General features: G+C 48.6%; 1 protein-coding gene across 2 annotated transcripts in view; it reads left to right on the top strand.

Annotated features, from left to right (window-relative positions):
* The first annotated feature begins 5,932 nt into the window (after positions 1 to 5,932).
* GATA4 (GATA binding protein 4) overlaps positions 5,933 to 19,376 on the top strand; it is a 53,087-nt gene continuing 39,643 nt past the window's right edge. For both annotated transcript variants that reach the window (XM_080797569.1, XM_080797568.1), the window contains exons 1-2: positions 5,933 to 6,057; positions 9,790 to 10,901. In XM_080797569.1, coding sequence (XP_080653695.1) covers positions 10,286 to 10,901 — 616 coding nt within the window. In that variant the 5' untranslated portion in view covers positions 5,933 to 6,057; positions 9,790 to 10,285. The remainder of the gene's footprint in view (positions 6,058 to 9,789; positions 10,902 to 19,376) is intronic.

The following is a 19,376-nucleotide window of genomic DNA, read 5'->3' as shown; positions in this document are numbered from 1 at the left end:
TGACAGCTCAGAGAGTCTGCAGGCCAGGAGTTGGTCTCCCCACAGCTTGGAGAGCGGCGGCAGGAAGCTCCCGTTTGCTGCAGTTTTCTCAAGGTTCTTGGGTGAGGAGGGAGAGAGAGAGCCAGGCTGGGAAGGGGGAAAGGGGAATGCACGAGAGTGTCAGTATGGCCACAGCAAGCTGAAGTTTCCCTGCTCTGTACCCGCTGGCCCAAGTGCCCGGACTTGCGGGCGCCGGGCGCCGAGGCTGGGTTTCAGTTCTGTCCTCTGCTGCCCCGGGACTGAGCAACGCCCTCCCCATTTAAAAAGCCTCTGGCATCTTTCCCAAATTTAATGAAAATGTGGGGCCTTCTTTTCGCTTTTCTTTCCTTTCTCTTGGGCTCTTAGATTATGAGACACGACCTGCTTTATTTTAAATGGATTTTAATTTTTTTTTTAAATGGGGAACAGAATAGCTTTGGGATGTATGGGTTGTTTTTTTTTTTTTAAAGATTTTATTTATTTATTTGACAGAGAGAGATCCCAAGTAGGCAGAGAGGCAGGCAGAGAGAGAGGGAGAAGGAGGCTCCCTGCCTAGCAGAGAGCCCGATGCAGAGCTCCATCCCAGGACCCTGAGATCATGACCTGAGCCAAAGGCAGAGGCTTAAACCACGGAGCCACCCCGGCATCCCATGTACGGGCTTTAAAAAAAAAAAAAAGATTTTATTTATTTATTTGACAGAGAGAGAGACAACGAAAGACGGAACACTAGCAGTTCTGTCGGGCATCCTCATTAAAGGAAATTTAGAGATATTTGAAAAACAAAAGGCAGGTTTAAAAAAGTGTTTCGGGGGCACCTGGGTGGCTCAGTTGGTTAAGCTCTTGATCTCAGCTCAGGTCTTGCTGTCAAAGTCCTGAGTTCAAGCCTCTCATTGGGCTCCATGCTAGGCATGGAACCTACTTTTTTTTTTTTTTTTTAAGATTTTATTTATTTATTTGACAGACAGAGATCCCAAGTAGGTAAAGAGGCAGGCAGAGAGGCAGGCAGAGAGAGAAGGGGAAGCAGGCTCCCCGCTGAGCAGAGAGCCCGATACCGGGGCACGATCCCAGGACCCGAGATCATGACGTGAGCTGAAGGCAGATGCTTTAACTCACTGAGCCAGCTAGGCACCCCAGAACCTACTTTTAAAAAAATTAGAGAGGTGCCTGTGTGGCTCAGCCATTAAGCTTCTGCCTTTGGCTCAGTTCATGATCTCAGGGTCTTGGGATCCAGCCCCGAATCAGGCTCCCTGTCCCACTCTTCCTACTTGTGTTCCGGCTCTCACCATCTCTTTCTATGTCAAATAAATAAATAAAATCTTTAAAACAAAATAAAATTTAAAAAATAGAAAAGCATTTCATTATAGAAACTCAATATTAAATAAGAATGGAAAAAAGAACTAAGGCTCGGGTATCTAAATCTGAGACCTACTGTCCAATGCACTGGCTTTGCCACCTCAGAAAATTCTCTTAACCTCTCTGGGTCTCTCTGAATTCTTGTTCCTATGAGATGGTAACACCGTCTCTTCCTTCTTCTAGCTCCCCAATGTTGTTGTTTCCTCCAAAAAAATAAAATAAAATAAAATGTAGTTTGAGAGTGTCTGGTAATTTGGAAATGACTATAAAATATTAAGGGGTGTGCCAAAAACTCGGATCCTTAGGGCCAGAAGCACCGAGGAGGCTTTGAAGGAGGTCTGTGAGCAAGACTTTGGCTTCACTTTGCAACACCGAATAGTATTTTTAAATTATTTTATTTTATTTTTAGAGAGGGGGAGGGGCAGAGGGACGGGGAGCAAGAGAATCTTTAGTAGGCTCCGCGCCCAGCCCGAAGCGGAAGAGGACTCAATCCCAGGACCCCGTGATCAAGACCTGAGCCGAAATCAAGAGGCCCAGGCTTAACCAACTGAGCCCTATGGAATAGCATTTTTAAAAACAAGACAGAATAAAAAAGCGTTACTGCCTTCTCTCCTCACATCTGCCAGCGGGAAGCTGATAATCACTTCCTGGGGTGCTGAGCTCGTTTAGGTGGTAGGGGGAGGGTGTCTCTATGTCCTCGACACCCCCAACCCCACCCCACATAGAATTCTGGGTGTTGAAACGCCAGGCATAATGAGGGAAAAAAGGTCTACGTAGTCTAGCCGCTTAATTCATTCTCCAACTTTGCGTCAGCTGGGACTAGCCCGGCTCCGCAATTTGGTTCTCCCAGCTCCGCCCAAGGCGGGGGGTGGCACAGGGGGCAGGCTGGGTCACGCCAGTGAGGATTAGGAGTCGCAGAGAAGGAAATCTCGGGCCCGGTGGGGGAATTCAAGGGCCGTGTGGGGACCAGACCCAGCCTACGTTCAGCACGGGTCACTCTGCATGTCTGTCATGAGCCCTTGCGCCCAAGTCCGCAGAGAAGCGTCTACATCTCGGAGAATTCGTTACGAAAGATTTCCTAGTCCCTAGGAGGGTCTTCCTAGTCCCCTCTCTGGTTCTCTCTCTCTCTCTCTGGGGGTCTCTTGTTCCGATTATAAGACTTTGCGAGCCCCGTGTTTTTCCAGGCGTGGTTGGCTTTCTTAAGGCGGCCACGGAGGCTGATTTCCGCATGGTGCTGAATGGCTTTACCAACCCAAATCTGAGATTCTGACACCTAAGGTTGTGCTGCGTTTACAATAAGTTGGCTCGGGTCCCGCCAGGAAATCCGGTTACCCCGCGAGGGGAGACCCTGGCTGGTGTCTCCGTGGTTTCCATCGTACACAGTTTATTAACTCTTTTGTTCAGGGAACTAGAGTTCAGATTCCTCTGTACACCAAGTCCAGTCTACATTTGCGATTTTCCTATGGTATGGACCAGCTCAAGTCCCCGAGGCCTTAGGGAGCAAGAAAATGCAATTTATTCTTGTATCCTGGGGAGGTTTCTTTAAAAAAGTGTGCAATGCATCTAAGTAATTCTTATTTGTCTGAAATTTCATGCCATGACTCTTCATTAGACCAGGCCCTTAGTAAAAAGAGATCAAAGATTTTTACAGTATTAAATTTTCCCTGTTGACTATGGGAAAGAAAAGAGGAAAGAGGACGTGAGTGGGGTTGGGCCACCATCCCAGGCCAGCCCAGGGACATGTCCTTAAAAATAGCCAAGAATCCGAACCTCAAAGCTCCCCCCCCCCCCACTTCCCAGCGGCCTCCTTGAGAGAGAGAGAAGCCTGGGAACTTAGCGGCAGCCGATAAACCTCCTCCAGCCGGCGGGCCAGGGAGGCCTTGAAATGCTCCGTGCTCCTGGCAACAGCGCGGCAGACGCGGGGGCTACTGCCTTGCCCTAGCGAGGGAGGAGGCCGACAGAAAGACGGAGGGAGGGAGCGAGGAAAAATCAAACACCCGAAAAGAACAGACTGCTCGCCAATCACCTTCTGGACAGTCTTTGAGCTAAACGCTTTGGGAAGAAAGTTGGGGCGCTGGGCCCAGAGAAAAGAGCCACAAGAAAGAGACACAAATTCTCTATCCCAAGCGCATTCCTAGAAGGAGCGAATCTCTCAAGGCTCCCAGGCCTCAGCCCACCTGAACTGCTCCAGAGTGGGGCATGGATAAAAGGGCTCTGTCGGGTCCCTTGCCAGAAGAGGACTCCCGGTGAATCCGGGGTTCCTAGCAAGCGAGCGCGTAGAAAAACCAGGCTCTTCCATCTGGGGTCTCACAACAGCCACTTAGAGCAGGCAGGACCTGTTCTGCGCCCCCCCCTTCCCACCCCCCCTCCACGGAGGAGGAGACTGAAGTTCCGGGAGGCCTTGTGTGGGGGCAGTAGAGGGGGGAAGCTCGTCCCAGGGCACCCAGCTAAAGCGAACCTCAGCACACACGCTCTCGCGCCGCGGGCCATCCGGCACTGCTAGTAGAAGCCCGCCTGGGAGTGGTCTGTGTCCTTGGCTTTGGTGAGGATGCTTGGATGGCGGCTCCATCAGATGCTAAGCCCCAAGCCCTCGGCGTGTTGCTAAGAAAATCCTCAGGGCACAGGCTCAGTTCTGAGGGTCTAGGGTGGAAGGCGGATCTGAGACCTAGGGCTTCGCTGGAGCCACAAATCCCCACCGAAAACAGAGAGGCTAGAACATCTTGCCGCTTGTCCAAGCCCACACGTTTAATTCTCCAGAAAGTCCTCATAGGCCAATGGGGATGTCCTTTTAGACCAAGCAGGGGTCGCGTACCCTTAGCCGCCATTCCTCTGAAAGTGCGCCAGCTGAGTGTCCTCCACAAACCTCTCCAGCCTCCCGGGTCCCCAGGAACCCCTCCCTCTTAAGTTCCCAGACTTCTGGGATCTGCCAGCGCCAAAATCTGCAGAGGCGCTGGCGAGGAGGTGAAGGAAGCTGGAGCAGGGTCCCTAAACAGCCCGTCCCAAGTTTCCGGGGCGCGAAGGGGCCTAGGCGAGCAGGTGCCTGGGGGCCGGGTGGGGGCGGCGAGGGTGCGTCCAGCCCCGACGCAGACCTTCGGCAGCTCTGCGGGGTGCGCCTCAGTTTTCTCTCCTGCCCTCGGGCCCCTCTGATCCTCCTCACATTTCGCTCAGGAAAAAGAACTCCCCGCGCAGCCGCGATCAGTCCTTCCTCCGGGATTTTCCTGAGAATCCCCACGAGTTGGCCACGATCCCTTTGGGGTTTTCCTTCCAATCAGCCCCGCGTCCTAGTCTTGTCCTCTGCGCCCGGGTTGCCCTCGAGCAGGCCAGGAATCCACTGCTGATTACCAAGAGCGGAAGCTGGCGTAACCCCTTACCCTTCCTTCGAAGCGGCACGGGTTTCGTGTAGGGTGGTATCCCGGCCCCCTCCCGACCCCTCTAATCGGGTATGAAAGACCTGCTCTTGAGAGAAAATTCGGCTTTAGGGGAGGGAAAAAAAAGTTTAACCGAAAGCGTGAGAGCCACCGGCCGGCTGTTATCTGGGGCTGAAGGCTGCGGTAATCGATGGGTTATTTTTACGCGGTAATAGGGCCCTGTGATTGCTCTATTAACCTTTAGACCTGTCTGAGGGACTCTCCGGCTCGCAGCCCCGCTGCGCGGGGGCCTCTAGGCACTGACGCTGACTCCAGACTCAGGCCTACCACCCTCCCCGCCCCCAACTCTGGGTGTGTTGGGGCGGGGGGTGGGGGCTGAGCTGCCTGGAAGACTCCTGGTTTCCTGGGGGACTGCCAAGCTCCCCAAGCCCCTGCCACGTTCTTTGGATTGGTGCAGCCGCGCGGCAGGCTGCAGGGAAAACGGAAAGGTCTGAAACTGAGAGGCCGTACGAGATGGGAAGCGTCGACAGGAAAGGGTGCACGTTTTGCATAGATACATAAAATTGAAGGCTGGAGAGGCCGCCTCGCGGACTCCCCAGGCTGCTGAGAAGGCGAAAGGGAAGCTTCCGTCACTGCGTTCTGACTTGAGTGGGCCAGTCCCAGGTTTTGGGTCTTTTCCCCTAGCAGTCCGAGGCTAGCAGGATCCCCGCTGTCCACTACCTCCCGGAGACTCGTAGCCAGCCGGGCTCTCCTGGTGACCCGGTGCTCCACAGCCGATTAGGGGTCTCTCTCGAGAGGTCACCTTTCCTTCTATCAGCCCCGCCCCTTGTCCCGCGAGTCCAGGGCTGCGGCAAGACCCGGACCACCCGGAGGCGCCTGTGGGGGATGGGGTGGAGGGAGGAAGTAGAAGAAGGGAGCTCCTGAATAAAGCTGACCCTGGGCAAAACTGCTAACCGAATCGACCTCAGGCACGGCGGTGGGTGAAGCCCCGCGCCCCGGCAGTGGCGCTTTAGCATTTTCCGAGATCCGTGCGCCTGGACTTTGCCTGCTGGGGGAGTTTTTTGTACAGCCCCGCAGCCCGGCGCCGAGCAGAGGTGCAGCCTCTGCGGCGCACCCCCGCCCCCCGCCCTTGCACGTGACTCCCACAGGCCAGTCAGCGCCCGGGAACGCGAGCGCAGGGGCGAGGGGACCCGCGCTGGGAGCTGGGGGAAGCGGAGGCGGCCGGCACAGTGGCTGCGAGAAGCACCGCTGCTGCCGTAGCTCCCGGGGCGCCCATGGGAGCGCGCGCCCGCCCTCCAGGAAGCTCAAGTCCCGGCAGGTACGGCTTTTTCTTCAGTCGCCATGCTCTCTCCCGCAGTCCGCGAATCCAGGGCTCCTCTGCGCTGTTTGCCTGGGAGTAGAGAGGTAACTGGTGGATGGAAAGGAGACGTTGGTCACCCCCTCCGCCCCCCAGTTGGTCAAAGACTGCTCAACTTCGGGCATTGGCTTAATAGCGTCTTTAAATCAAAATAAGATTTGGAGGGAAAGCGAAGAGGGATATTCGAAGTGCTTTGGGGTGTGTGTGTGTGTGTGTGTGTGTGAACTTGAACGTTTTTAATCCCCGCCCCCGCGTGTATATTCTCCAGCCCTTGTTTCTGCACCTCCCAGCCGGGTCCTGGATGGGAGATGGCCGTGCGAAATCACACTGACCAACCGACCCGGGACAGGCCGCGCGGAGGGGCTCAGACGGAGCTGCGTGGCCCGTCGGGACTCCGGGACTCAAGAGCGGTGGTGGGAGGCAGCGCGACTGGGCCTCGGGCCCCAGGGAGGCGCTTCCAAGTCGGGAACGGCTACTGAGCCCCTGGACCTTTTATGCCCTTCTGGTCAGCCTCCTAGCCCTCCTGACTGGGGTCCGGGGAGTCAGACACCAACCACGAAGCTAACAACCCCACCCACTCACACTACTTCTGGGCGAAAGTAGCCGAGGGCCGGAACCCGGGAGGAAAGCGGTGACGTCCCTCCTCCAGCCACGGCTAGCTGCCGTGTCGCTTGGCTTTGAGCTAGGGGTCAGGGGGTCCTTCAGGGAGAGCAGGATGCCTGGGTGGTAAACTGCCACCAGCCTGAGGGAAAGAAGAGGCCTTTCGGTTGGGAAATGGTGGAGAGGGACCCAAGGCTGGTAGGATTTGGGGCAGCGCGGTGGCCCTGCGGGGAAGGTTGGGGAAGCGCCGCAGGAGAGTATTCCCTGGGTTCCTCAGAAAAGGAGTAGACAGCCAGGAGCAGGTTTCAGGCTTTTAAAGAAAGGTTCCATTGGGATAACCGCCCCCCCCCCCCCAACTTCTGAGTCTCCACCTTCCCCAGCAGTGGCCAATTTTATTATTGCTGGCGAGTGTGGTGCGTTCGTGTGTGACAGTTTTCTGCGCAGCAGGCCGAGAAGCGAGACGCGAGCTGAGCTGGAAGAGCTGGAGTGACTTGTGTATAGACGGGGACATTAGGGCAAGCTTTCAATCCTCCCGCAATCAGAAATAAATCGGAAAAGGGCTGTGAGCTAAATCACTAAGAAAGCATTTCCTGTTTGGTCTGTGAATTTGAGGTGAACTGGAATGCGTGGCATGGAAGGGAAGAAAAACCGGGGAGCAGGCCTGAGCCCCCAAGGCGAGGCCCGACCTGCCATTCTCAGTAGCTCCCGCTGCTACCTCCGCGGATGCCTGAACCGAGGCTTGATAATAGAAACAGGCAGAATGATTTCTTGTCTTTCCAGAAAGGTATTGAGGGGTATTTTCTCCACCTTCTGTTGTTCAGTAATCCAACGCCCAGGTAATGTACCAGCCATTTAAAAAGGCAGAGCATGTAATAAAGACAAATGCTAGATTTATGGCATTTTTAGCATTTACATTTTAAAGCTTGTAAATCAGCGTCTGTATGTATATTGGAAGCTGTCTTACAAAATTATAAATCTTCCTTTCCTGTAGTTATGTGAGAAAAAGGTATGATGTTATGTTTCAGAACTGCAGAAGTTGAATATTAGAGAAAATACAATGAAATAGAAAAACTATTTGATGTAAAAATTAAATACTGAATATTTTATCAAAATAAGCCTATGTGTTTACTTATTGAAGCCCAGAGATTCCTATGAGGTACTATTTTTTTACCTTCATTTTCAAAGAGTGAAGTTAGTGATCTCAGATCAAAATTTTTTTTAACATTTTAATTTTAAGTAATCACTACACCCAACCGTGGGGCTTGAACTCACAACCAGGAGATCAAGAGTCACAAGCTCCACGGACTAAGATGGGTACCCCTCAGATCAAATTTTTTTGTATCCACTGTCTAGCCAGACTTCTTACTGGAGAGAAATGTCCAACAAACCAATAATTTTTCGTGTAGTTTTGAAAGCAAATAACAAACCATCTCGGAGTTAACATGTGACTATAGAATACAGTGCTGTTAACTCCATTATCATTAGTGATGTTGCAAAAATGGTTAAAAACATTATATAGTATGTATTAGAAATTCCACTTTCAGAATTTTTTTACAATAATTAAGATGCCCATTTATTATAGTATGATTATATCTGAGGCACTGTCTTATGGCACACTAGAAATCAGTAATAATAATGGCCAACAATTGTATAGAACTTTGTGCCGTTATAACTTTTATAAAAACCCTGTTATAAGTGCTTTATATATATTAACTTATAATCCTCACAATCCTCAAGTGACTCTACAAGATAGATGTCTTTAACATTTGCATTTTTGCAAATGAGGAAACTGAGACAGAGGTTAAGTAATGTGTCTAAAGTCATCCATTCAGTAAGTGATGGAGCCTGGATTTAGTGTAATAAAGGTCAATTAATATCTTTAATTCTACTATTGCAATGCAAAAGAAACTACTGCTAAAAGTGACTACCTCATCTTAAGGAGAAAAGTGGGAGTGTAGCGGTCGGGCTCAAACCCTGGAGGCCCATAGATTCTGTCCCTCACCCCCCCTTAATTGTATTTTGATCTTTGACAAGTTTCAAAACTTTCCATTGATGCTTCAGTTCTATCTTTCGTAAATGGAGGCAACACACTTTTCCTTAGTGGAGCTGTGACAATAAGGACCTGGAACAAAGCAGGTGCTTCAGAACGTAAAGCCCTTATTTTATCAGAAGAAATGGCCTGGGAAAATAAAAACACAGGATATAAGGATATAACCAAGTCCCATGTATGGTTCTTCCCCCTCAAGCAGTGTCATTGGTGTTCTAATTCCCTACATGGGTGAACCAGAGATTCTATATGGAAAAACCCATTCAGTAAATCCAAATGGCCCAGGGAGTAGTTCTGTAAAGTGAACTTGGACATTCCTTTCACTTTTCTGGTTTTGAAACCCAATCTGCAACATTGCTAAAATATAATTATTTGCAGGAAAAATATCTCATCTGATTTGACTTCCACATGGTAAAGTGTGTGGATGGATAAGAATTTTCACAATCCATTTCACAGAAATTCACCAGACACTGTGCTCATGTATAAACATTTAGACTCTACCTCTACTTAAAAAAAGAAAAAAAAAGATTACAAACAAAATTTTCCTAGGTTGCTGGTTTTTATAGAGTTTGTCTTTGTCTTTCACGGGCACTCTAAAGTTTTTTCACAGCCTGGGACACTTGGGGTTAGGTGGGACAGAGACCAGTGATATTTCTTAGGTCCCAGGCACTGCCCTGGAAACCCGAAACCCTTGAACTTAGAAAATACTGTGACAAGAATATGCTTGAAAAATAAGGTAAAATTAAAGTCGTTCCTGACAAGCAATACAAAAAAAAAAAAAAAGAGCTGGGTCACTACCCATAATTACATGTCCAATAACCGTGAAGCCCCATGTTCTTAAAACTGCCCTCCCTAGGCTTCCACGAAGCAGCCAGACCCCCGGGCCTCCGCACGACAAAGACTGCAGCTTCCTTGGGAGCCGCAGGCTTCTCTTCGAGAGAGAGAGAGAGAGAGTGACGTTTTCTTGGGTTAGCAGTTCGAGAGAAGCAACCTCGAGCATAGAGAGGCTCCTGATGAACTTCCCCTTTTTGTTGTTCCCCTTTTAGGACCTGTAGAAGGACGCAGCCGTTCCCTCTGCATTGGAATCAGCCTATTGCACCCAACGCCGGAGTCTGCGGGTGTCCTGAGGACTGTGCGCGGCGACGGCCGCCGGCGTGACCCGAAGGCCGGTGCCCCACACAGGCGCCCAGGCACCACCCCGCGTCTTCTGCCACTCGTAGGCGCTCGGGACCTCTAGGCCCAGGGGTAGATTCAGCCCCTCCTCCAGCTCCTCCAGGAAGAACCAAAATTTCAATTTGGGATTTTCCTATAAACAAGAGCCTAGAGTCTTTTTTGCTCGATGCTGGATTTAATACGTGTATATTCTTGAGAGATTTGTTTTTCTTTACTTTTGATTTTTGATCTGCGTTTATGTGACAGGCTCTCACCTGTACATTATTATTATTTTTTCTATTATTATTATTATTATTGTTGTTGTCTCTCCCTGCATTGCGCCTTGACTCGCGAGTGACGGGACTCCGAAGCGGAGAGCTCGCGGGGGCGATGTACCAGAGCTTGGCCATGGCAGCCAACCACGGCCCCCCTCCCGGGGCCTACGAGGCGGGCGGCCCCGGCGCCTTCATGCACAGCGCGGGCGCTGCGTCCTCGCCAGTCTACGTGCCCACGCCGCGGGTGCCCTCGTCTGTGCTGGGCCTGTCTTATCTCCAGGGCGGAGGCGGGGGCGCCGCGTCCGGAGCCACCTCTGGCGGCAGCTCCGGTGGGGCCCCGTCGGGTGCCGGGCCCGGAACCCAGCAGGGCAGCCCGGGCTGGAGCCAGGCGGGAGCCGAGGGAGCCGCTTACACCCCCCCGCCGGTGTCGCCGCGCTTCTCCTTCCCGGGAACCACTGGGTCCCTGGCGGCCGCCGCCGCGGCGGCTGCGGCCCGGGAAGCCGCGGCCTACAGCAGTGGTGGCGGAGCGGCGGGTGCGGGCCTGACGGGCCGAGAGCAGTATGGGCGTGCGGGCTTCGCAGGCTCCTACTCCAGCCCCTACCCCGCCTACATGGCCGACGTGGGAGCGTCCTGGGCCGCGGCCGCCGCCGCCTCCGCCGGTCCCTTCGACAGCCCGGTCCTGCACAGCTTGCCCGGCAGGGCCAACCCCGCTGCCCGACACCCCAATCTCGGTGAGTACTGAGCGCAAGCACCCGGGCTGGGTACTGGAGCAGGCTGTCGTGAGCACTGTTGGGGACATTTAATTTTTCACAAGTGTGCGTGTAGGGTGGCCGGCGGTAGGGAACGAGTGAGTTTCCAAGGAAGACAAGCTGGAGGCTCCGACGCTGGCGGCAGTGAAACTCATAGCCCCCGAGAGCCCAGGTTCTGTTAAGCGGGAGCGAGCCTACTCTCTGGTGTTTTCTGAAAAAGAGAGGACTGCAGGGTGGCAGGGTCTGAGTGTGTCCCCGTTAAGCCCCAGACATCGGGTTTGTGTGACCCCGCCATGCCCATCTATAGGTGACTGCGGGAGAGTGACGGGCTCACTGGAGAGCTGGGAGGGGCAGCTCCGGGAGCGCTTGGTGGACCGCGTTAGCGATCACGGGGTTTCTGCCCCCATTTCCTCTCGGCCCTCCCTTGGTGTCCTCCGCAGGGAACTGATTACATTGGCGAGGGCCCAAGATCTTTTGGGCCATTTGGCGGCCCAGTTGGAGGATCCTTCCGAGTGGCAGATGATTCTCCTGTCAGGATTTCACACCTGGTACAAAGGAGGGACTGGAGCAGTGGAGATGGGTTGAACTGGGGCTGGCACCTTGTGGGTGCCCCGGGGCCAGAGCGCACTGCGACCTGCGCGGGTCTGCGGTGGCACGTGTGCGGGGTGTATTGAAAGCGCATACCTGGTCAGCGTTCAGGGGAGGCACGGGAAGCCCAGAGGGCTTCTCTATAATACCTGACTTAAATGGAGATTTTGCAGCAGTTTCCCTAAGTTGAGCGTCCTCTTGTCCTGAGGGCTGAGGTTAGAAATAACAATCCTAATGGGCACCATTGAATATTTCCTGTGAAATGGCAAAACTGGGAACGTATGGCAAACACGCGCACTCTGGCTCGGATTTACAGACTGAACAAAATGAAGTCTGAGAAAGGGTCTGCTTGCTTTGGAAAGGCAAAGTAAAGGAAGTGGGAACCACTAGTTCAAAATGCAGACGACCTATGGCCTGTGGAATTTCAGGAAGGGCCAGGATTGGGTTTGGTTGGAGATGGTTTTTGCCGGGGAGGGGAAGCCCAGACCTGAGAAACAAAGTTAACATTTATTGACTACCTACTAAGTGCTAAATCCTTTCACATTTGTTCTCACTTTGAAGAGTAAAGCTTGTCCCTCCCAGGTTTCCAGTCTTAGGCTGGCTCTGAGAAGGGCCCTGGCTTTGAAGAGCTTTTAAATTATCCTCTGACCCTGGGTGGCCAGGGAAGGTCCCCAGGGGGGTCCAGCCAAATACACATCCCAGGTAAACTGATTAACCATGGAAGTGGCGCCGGGGCTGGGTCTGTGGCTCCTAGTTTCCCCCTCCCCTTCTCAGGGGAGCCAGACGGCACCCCCCAGGGGAGGAGGGGCAACTGGCTCCGGAGCCTCTCCCGGGGCCTGAGCCAGATAGCTTGCTTGAAGCATCTCCATACAATGGCAGCTGGGAGTGGGTAGTTGGGTGTGTGGGGGGGGGGCGGGGCGTGAGCTTTGGCTCTGTTTTCTCAGAACTCTCCGTTGCCTCTAGAACTCTCTCTCTGGACATTATGTTTTAAAATAGGGAGAAATGGCCCTAGAATTCCACTTCTTTTAACTTGTGGTTATTGTGGTGGGAGTGGAAAGGTTGCTTCCTAACCCCTGTAACCTGGAATGAGAATTTGGTGTTTGGTTAGGGAAAAAAAAGTTCAAAGTCCAAAAATGGAGCATATGATTTTCTGGTCATCAGAATTACAACCACAACAATGTTTAAAAAAAAAAAAGTGCTGAGTGAGTGCACACAGTATTTAAATTCTAAAATCTAACCCATACTATTTAGGAGGATGCTGGAGTAAGTAATGTTTCCCAAATTTCAGGGTCAGCAGATGACAAGCTAACCTCCAAGGGGCACCTCCTTGCTGAGAAGTGTGGCCTGTCTTCCCAGTACTCTGCTCTGTTCCACTAGTTCAGGAAGTCCCACCTGGCGTAGTAGCTGGATTATCTCCTCTATACAGAGCCAAGTGTGTTAAATGGTCTTCATGAAAGCTTCCATGTTATCTTTGTGAGAGAACGTGAGACATGTGGAACCTGTTGGCATTCCCATCCTCAGCATGTTGTGTAGGTGGCACTTACCTAAAAGCAAGTTAATTTCAAAAACAGTGCATGTAAATAAATATATATTTTTTAATCTTTTCATCCTATCCCATGATCCCCTCCTATAAATGCCTGCTAACTTTATCAAGGACCAGCCCAGACATATTAGCTGACGCTGAGGGATGGAAACATGATGACAAGTGATTACTGATTCCATGATATTTATTGAGAGCCTGTTTGGAGTTGCCACTGGGCCCCCAGATGGCAAAACAGCATGGTAGTAAGACAGGCAAATGTTCATTCAATCCCGGTAACCCTGTGATCTTGGGCAAATTACTTACCTCTCAGTCTCTGCTCTTTTTCTGTGAAATGGGATAATCCTAACTACTTTCAGTGTTGTCTTATATTAGAAAAATAAGGCAGTGTTTGCGAAGTAGTTGGTTTTGGCCCATAAAAGATGGCTATTTTGTTAAGCAGCTACTCACGATCATGTAGAATGACCTATTTTTTCTGATTTTCTCAGGACTGAGGGGTTTCCCAGGACTTGGGATTTTTAGTGCTAAACCTAGGGTAGTCCCCAATACACAGGGTTGGTTGGTGACCCTAAACAGACATGAAAATGGGTAAATGACCCAGTAGCATGCTGCAGTAATGAGCCAAGAGGAAAAGAGAGAAAACAGAAGTGGTTCTTTCTTCTGTCTAGGAATCTGGAAGTCTTCACCTAAGTGGTGTCATCTGCATTTGGTCTGGAAGGGTAAGTAGCAGGGGTTGGCCAAGAAAAGCATAGCATCTACAATTAAAAAAGAAAGAAAGAAAGAAAAGGACAGGAAAAGTTAAACTCTCATTTGCCATCACATTTTGTGGTACTGTGAAATGGTACAACACAGCTTGGCTTTCGTGTAAATAATATATTTACAGTTATAGGTAAAACCACACAAACTAACACACTCTTCACCTCAGAAACTAGTTTCAATTTCAGTGAGAAGAAAGAAGAGAACAACTTTATTTTTTATGAAGTATTAACTGCTTTGTTTTAACAATAGTTAATATCTTGCCAGAGTTCTTATGTTGGTAATTGGAAAAGACAAAAATCAAAGTATGAGAAGCTAACAAGGGCCTCTGTAAGGCCGTGCACTTAGGTTGGAAGGAGTTATTCCACCTTGACCGCAATGTATATGAACTTAAGTTCATTCCCAGTTCAATATGAGCCTGACCCTGAAACAACCGTTGACATCATTAATTAGGCTGCATTAATGGAATTATGTGACCTTACTGAGGGCAGGTAGAGTCTTAGTCATATTTAAGTGCCAGGCACATGCTGGGCACTTGGCAAATATTTGAGTAGAGATCTAGGAGGTAATTGCCACAGTACTCTGCCCAGGTCAAAACACACAGAGTGGCTGCTTCAGAGGCCCACTGGGGAGCCTGGGGACAGAGGGAGCAGGGTGGGAGAGGGTTCTGGAAGCCTTGAGAAACCACCGAAGTTGTTTTAGGTCAGTTAAGAGGGAGAGAGAGAATGTGTAAAAATAACTGATGGGGCACCTGGGTGTCTCAGTAGGTTAAGCATCCGACTCTTGGTTTTGGCTCAGATCGTGGTATCAGGGTCATGAGATTGAGCCCCATGTCCAGCTCTGAGCTCAGTGGGGCATCTGATGGAAACTCCCTCTTCCTCTCCTTCTGCCCTTCTCTCTCAAATCGATCAATCAATCAATCAATCAATCTTTAAAAAAAAAAATCTGAAAGGCAAAAGCCTACTTCCTTTCAACGTTGTGTTCCTCCAGGTGAGCGAACATTAGGTTTGGCAAGAACGCTTTCTCATACATGATTGTAGTTGTTGAGATGGAATATAGAATATGGCTTCTCTTAATAATAACCTCCTGGGCACTGAGAGTGCTTAAGGGGATATGGGTTACCCTCTGCCTGAGGAGCCGGGCAGGGAATTCTTGCATTTCAAGGGCTAGAGACCATGTTTATATGCGCAGGAGATAGCTAGAGGAGGGTAGGAGAGCTGTGTCTCCTTGTGAAGGAACGAATAGGAGTGGTTACAAAGGTATATCAGTTTGTCAAAATTCATGGAAATGTACTTTTAAAACAGGAGTCTTTGACCGTATGTACGTTATAGCACAATAAAGTTGATTTTTGTTTTAATTAGTGCCTGCAAATACTTAAAGCAGAAAAGGAGGCCGTGGAAATGATGTATACATATGCCATGAAGGAAATAGTATTGTAACAGATGTGACTGGAAAAGCAAAGAAAATATGCTTTATGATGCAATAACAATTCTTGGGTAACAGAGAAACAAGCAATTATAATGCTGTCAAAGGATCTCAAATTTTTAAAATAATTTATAATAATTTAAGGGTTGATTAAAAAATAAACGCAAATACATGTATATTATCTAGTGTCAGCGGGGTGATCTCTTTAAAAGCTTTGCTTCATTCGTGGGGTCATGAGAGTTTGTTTATGGCACAGGTCAGTGGAAAACTCTCTCAAGTGTTTTCTGGATCTTTGGGGAAGTGCTTATCAATGAAGCCGTTTTCTTTCAGAGCCGGTTCATTTATATAGGGAACTTTGCGAGATCAGCTCTGAAGTAGCTTGTTTGGCTAGAGAATGATTTGTCAGTCTCCGAGAAAACCAAAGTTGTTTGACTTTCCGGTTACCACCCTGAGCAGGTCAGTCAGAGCTGGGGCTGGTCTGTGGTGCTAGATTGAGAACCAATGAAGTGGGGCAGGCGTGTGCGGGGTGGCCAGGGGTGTGTCACTGCTTCCAGTGAGATCTGTCACCAGCCCAATTGTGTCCCATCAAAAGGTCAGGCCACATTTGCTAGGCACTTTCTAAGCACTCAGGTAGAATGATGCACAGGAGACAGTTTTAGATAACATTTTCTTCTGTATCCCTTTCCATTTTTTTTTTTTCCCAACTTAAATGAGCTAAGAAAACAAACATACTCTGAGATGTGGGGAAACAGAAACTTTGATACCTGTTGGGGGGAGTGTAAATTATTACAAACTTTACAGACGGCCCTCGGTGATATCCAACAAATTATAAAGTGGCTACCCTTGATCCAGAAATTTAACTTCTAGGAATTAATTCTGGCCCAGTTGTGGCCCAGTTTGTAATAACAAAAATTGGGAATAATCTAAATGTTTATTATCAGGGGACTGTTTGTATACACTTCGGACATACAATAGGATGTCACGTAGGCTTAAAAAAATTGGGAAATTCAGGGGCTTCTGGGGAAATTCAGGGGCTCAGTCTTTAAGCATCTGCCTTCAGCTTAGGTCATGATCACAGGGTCCTGGGAATGAGTCCCTCATCAGGCTCTTTACTAAGTGGGGAGTCTGCTTCTCCCTCTCCCACTCCCCCTGCTTGTGTTCTTTCTGTGTCAAATAAAGAAATAAAATTCTTAGGAAATTCATTATATGATGCTATAGAGTCCTCTCCAAAGATACTTATAAGTACAGGATATGTATATTGCAAGTTACTTGTGTTAAAGGAAAGAAAGAAAGAAAGAAAGAAAGAAAGAAAGAAAGAAAGAAAGAAGAAAAGAAAAGAAAAATGAATGAGCAGGGCACTTGGGTGGCTCATTTGGTTAAGGGTGTGACTCTTGATCTCAGGGTCCCGAGTTCAAGTTCTGTGTTGGGCTGTATGCTGGAGCCTACTTAAAAAAAAAGAAGAAGAAGAAGAGAGAGAAGAGTATAGGTATTTGAAAATATTTAATTTATCTCTGGAAATAACAAGGAATTTGTATTGTCAGTTACCCATGGAGAGGATAACTGGGTAGGTGAGGATAAGGATGGGGAAAACACTTTTACTACATATGCCTTGGAAACTTTTGATTTTTTTTTTTTAAAGATTTATGTATTTTCATTTAGAGGGAGAGCAAACAGTGGGAGGGGCAGAGGCTGAGAGAGAATCTCAAAGGGGAGGGGCAGAGGGAGAGAGATTTCTTTTTTTTAAGATTTTATTTATTTATTTATGTATTTATTTGTCAGAGAGACAGAGAGCACACAAGCAGGCAGAGTGGCCGGCAGAGGCAGAGAGAGAAGCAGGCTCTCTGCCAAGCAAGGAGCCCGATTCGGGACTTGATCCCAGATCTCCGGGATAATGACCTGAGCTGAAGGCAGTGGCTTAACCGACTGAGCCACACAGGTGCCCTGGGAGACAGAATTTCAAGCAGACTTTATGCAGAGCTGGGAGCCTGCTGTGGTGCTTAATCCCATGATCCTGAGATCGTGACCTGAGCCAAAACCAAGAGTCAGACGCTCAACCGCCTATGCCACCCAGGTGGCCCCGTAGAACCTTTTGAATTTTTAAGCAACTCAGCATTTTTAATTTTTATTTTTTAAAAAGACTATTTATGTATTTATTTATTTGAGAGAGAGTGCAAGCACACGAGAGCACAGGCAGAGGAGAGGGAGAAGCAGGCTGCCCATCCAGTAGGGAGTCAGATGCGGGACTCAATCCCAGGACACTGGGATCATGACCCAAGCTGAAGGCAGCTGCTTAACGGACTGAGCCACCGAGGCGCCCCTTAACCATTTTTTCCCCCCTTAACCATTTTTTTAATAGTCACTTCTATGCTTCTTTATTAGCCCATTAAATCATAAAATACTTTTAAAATATAAGGAGGTTAAGGTTAAGTTTTATTCAATTTTACTTTACCATCTTAGCCATTTTTAAGTGTATAGTTCAATAGTGTTAAATATATTCATATCAGGGGCGCCTGGGTGGCTCAGTGGGTTAAGGCCTCTGCCTTTGGCTCAGGTCATGATCCCAGAGTCCTGCTCGGCAGGGAACCTGCTTCCCTTCCTCTCTCTCTGCCTGCCTCTCTGCCTACTTGTGATCTCTGTCTGTCAAATAAATAATAAATAAATATATATATATATTTTAAAGATTTTATGTATATAATATATATAAATCAAATACAATAAATAATAAATAATAATATATAGTATAATAAATAAATAAAATTTAAAAATATATATATTTTTCATATCGTTGTGAAACAGGTTTCCAGAACTTTTCATTTCACAAAACTGAAACTCTATACCGATCAAACAACAGCTCTCTATTTCCTCCTCCCCAACCCGTGGTAACTGCCATTTTAATTTCTGTCTGTGTGAATTTGACTACTTAGGTACCTCGTGTAGGTGAAATTGTATAGTAGTCATCTTTTCGTGACCCGCTTATTTCACTTAGTGTAATGTTCTCAAGGTTCATCCATATGAACCTTGAGGTAATATGTCATATGACTTCCTTCCTTTCTAACACTGAGTATTATTCCATTGTATGTATGTATCGTATTTTTTAAATCCGTGCATCCATCATGAATAGTTGAGTTGTTTCCACCTCTTGTGAATAATGCTGCTGGGAAAATTGGTGTGCAAAGGGAACCTTTTGAAATTTGAACCGTATGAATATATTACCAATTAAAAAAAACATATTACACCAATGAAGTTATTAAAGAGACATACAGCATTCATGAAGTAACTTCCTGAGAGTCTCCCTCCCTCTTTTTGTTTAGAACAGGGCTCTATATTTAGAGTTACGGTTGCAGAGGAAAAGTACTTTTAGTATAAATTGTTGTTTATTGAATTTAGCTTTTGGTTTTTGCTTATTTAACAGGAGATTGCTTTACCAAGGGGACAAAAACCCTTATTATGTGCTCAGTAATGTCTGTGGGTAGCACATCTCAGCAATTGTCAAATTGCTGGCGTTGGGGGCCACAGGTGCCCTTTCCTGGTGTGGCTGTTGTCCCTCAGGTTATACTGGGGCTAGAACCAGAAAAAAAGGCAGTGAAAGGATGATGTTAGAAAAACAAATTATCTTCCGCCAAGGCAAAGTAAGTCTTTTAACCAATTTTTTTCAGCCTGTCCTTTTGTTGTTGTTGTTTTGTTTTTTAAGATTCTATTTATTTATTTGAGAAGAGAGAGTGCGAGCAGGAGCAGTGGGGAGAGGGAGAAGCAGGCTCTCTCCACTGAGCAAGGAGCCCCATGTGGGGCTTAATGTGGGGTTGAATCCTGGGAGGATGAGATCAGGTCCTGAGCCAAAGGCGGCCGCTTAATCGACTGAGCCCCCCAGGAGCCCCTCAGCCTGTCCTTTTAAGGCAATTGAGTTGTACCGAATTTAGAGCTGAAGCCTGTTGCAAATGTGGCAGCTTTTGTTTGCATATGAAAGAGGAAGGACTGCGGGTTTTTCCATTGCCTCGCTCTAGAGGCAATTCTTGGAGGCTCCTGGATGCTGCTGCTTTAAGAACTTGAAGGAGCCTTTTTGCCATCTGAAAGTATTTGTCCGCTGGTGACTTTTTTGATCTGCACATCTTGAATAAGGTGCAAGTGATAAAGCCCTCTCATGGTTTGGG

The sequence above is a fragment of the Martes martes genome (assembly GCF_963455335.1).
Source record: "Martes martes genome assembly, chromosome: 2".
NCBI lineage: Eukaryota > Metazoa > Chordata > Mammalia > Carnivora > Mustelidae > Martes > Martes martes.
This window is presented reverse-complemented; position numbering and strand designations above follow the sequence as displayed.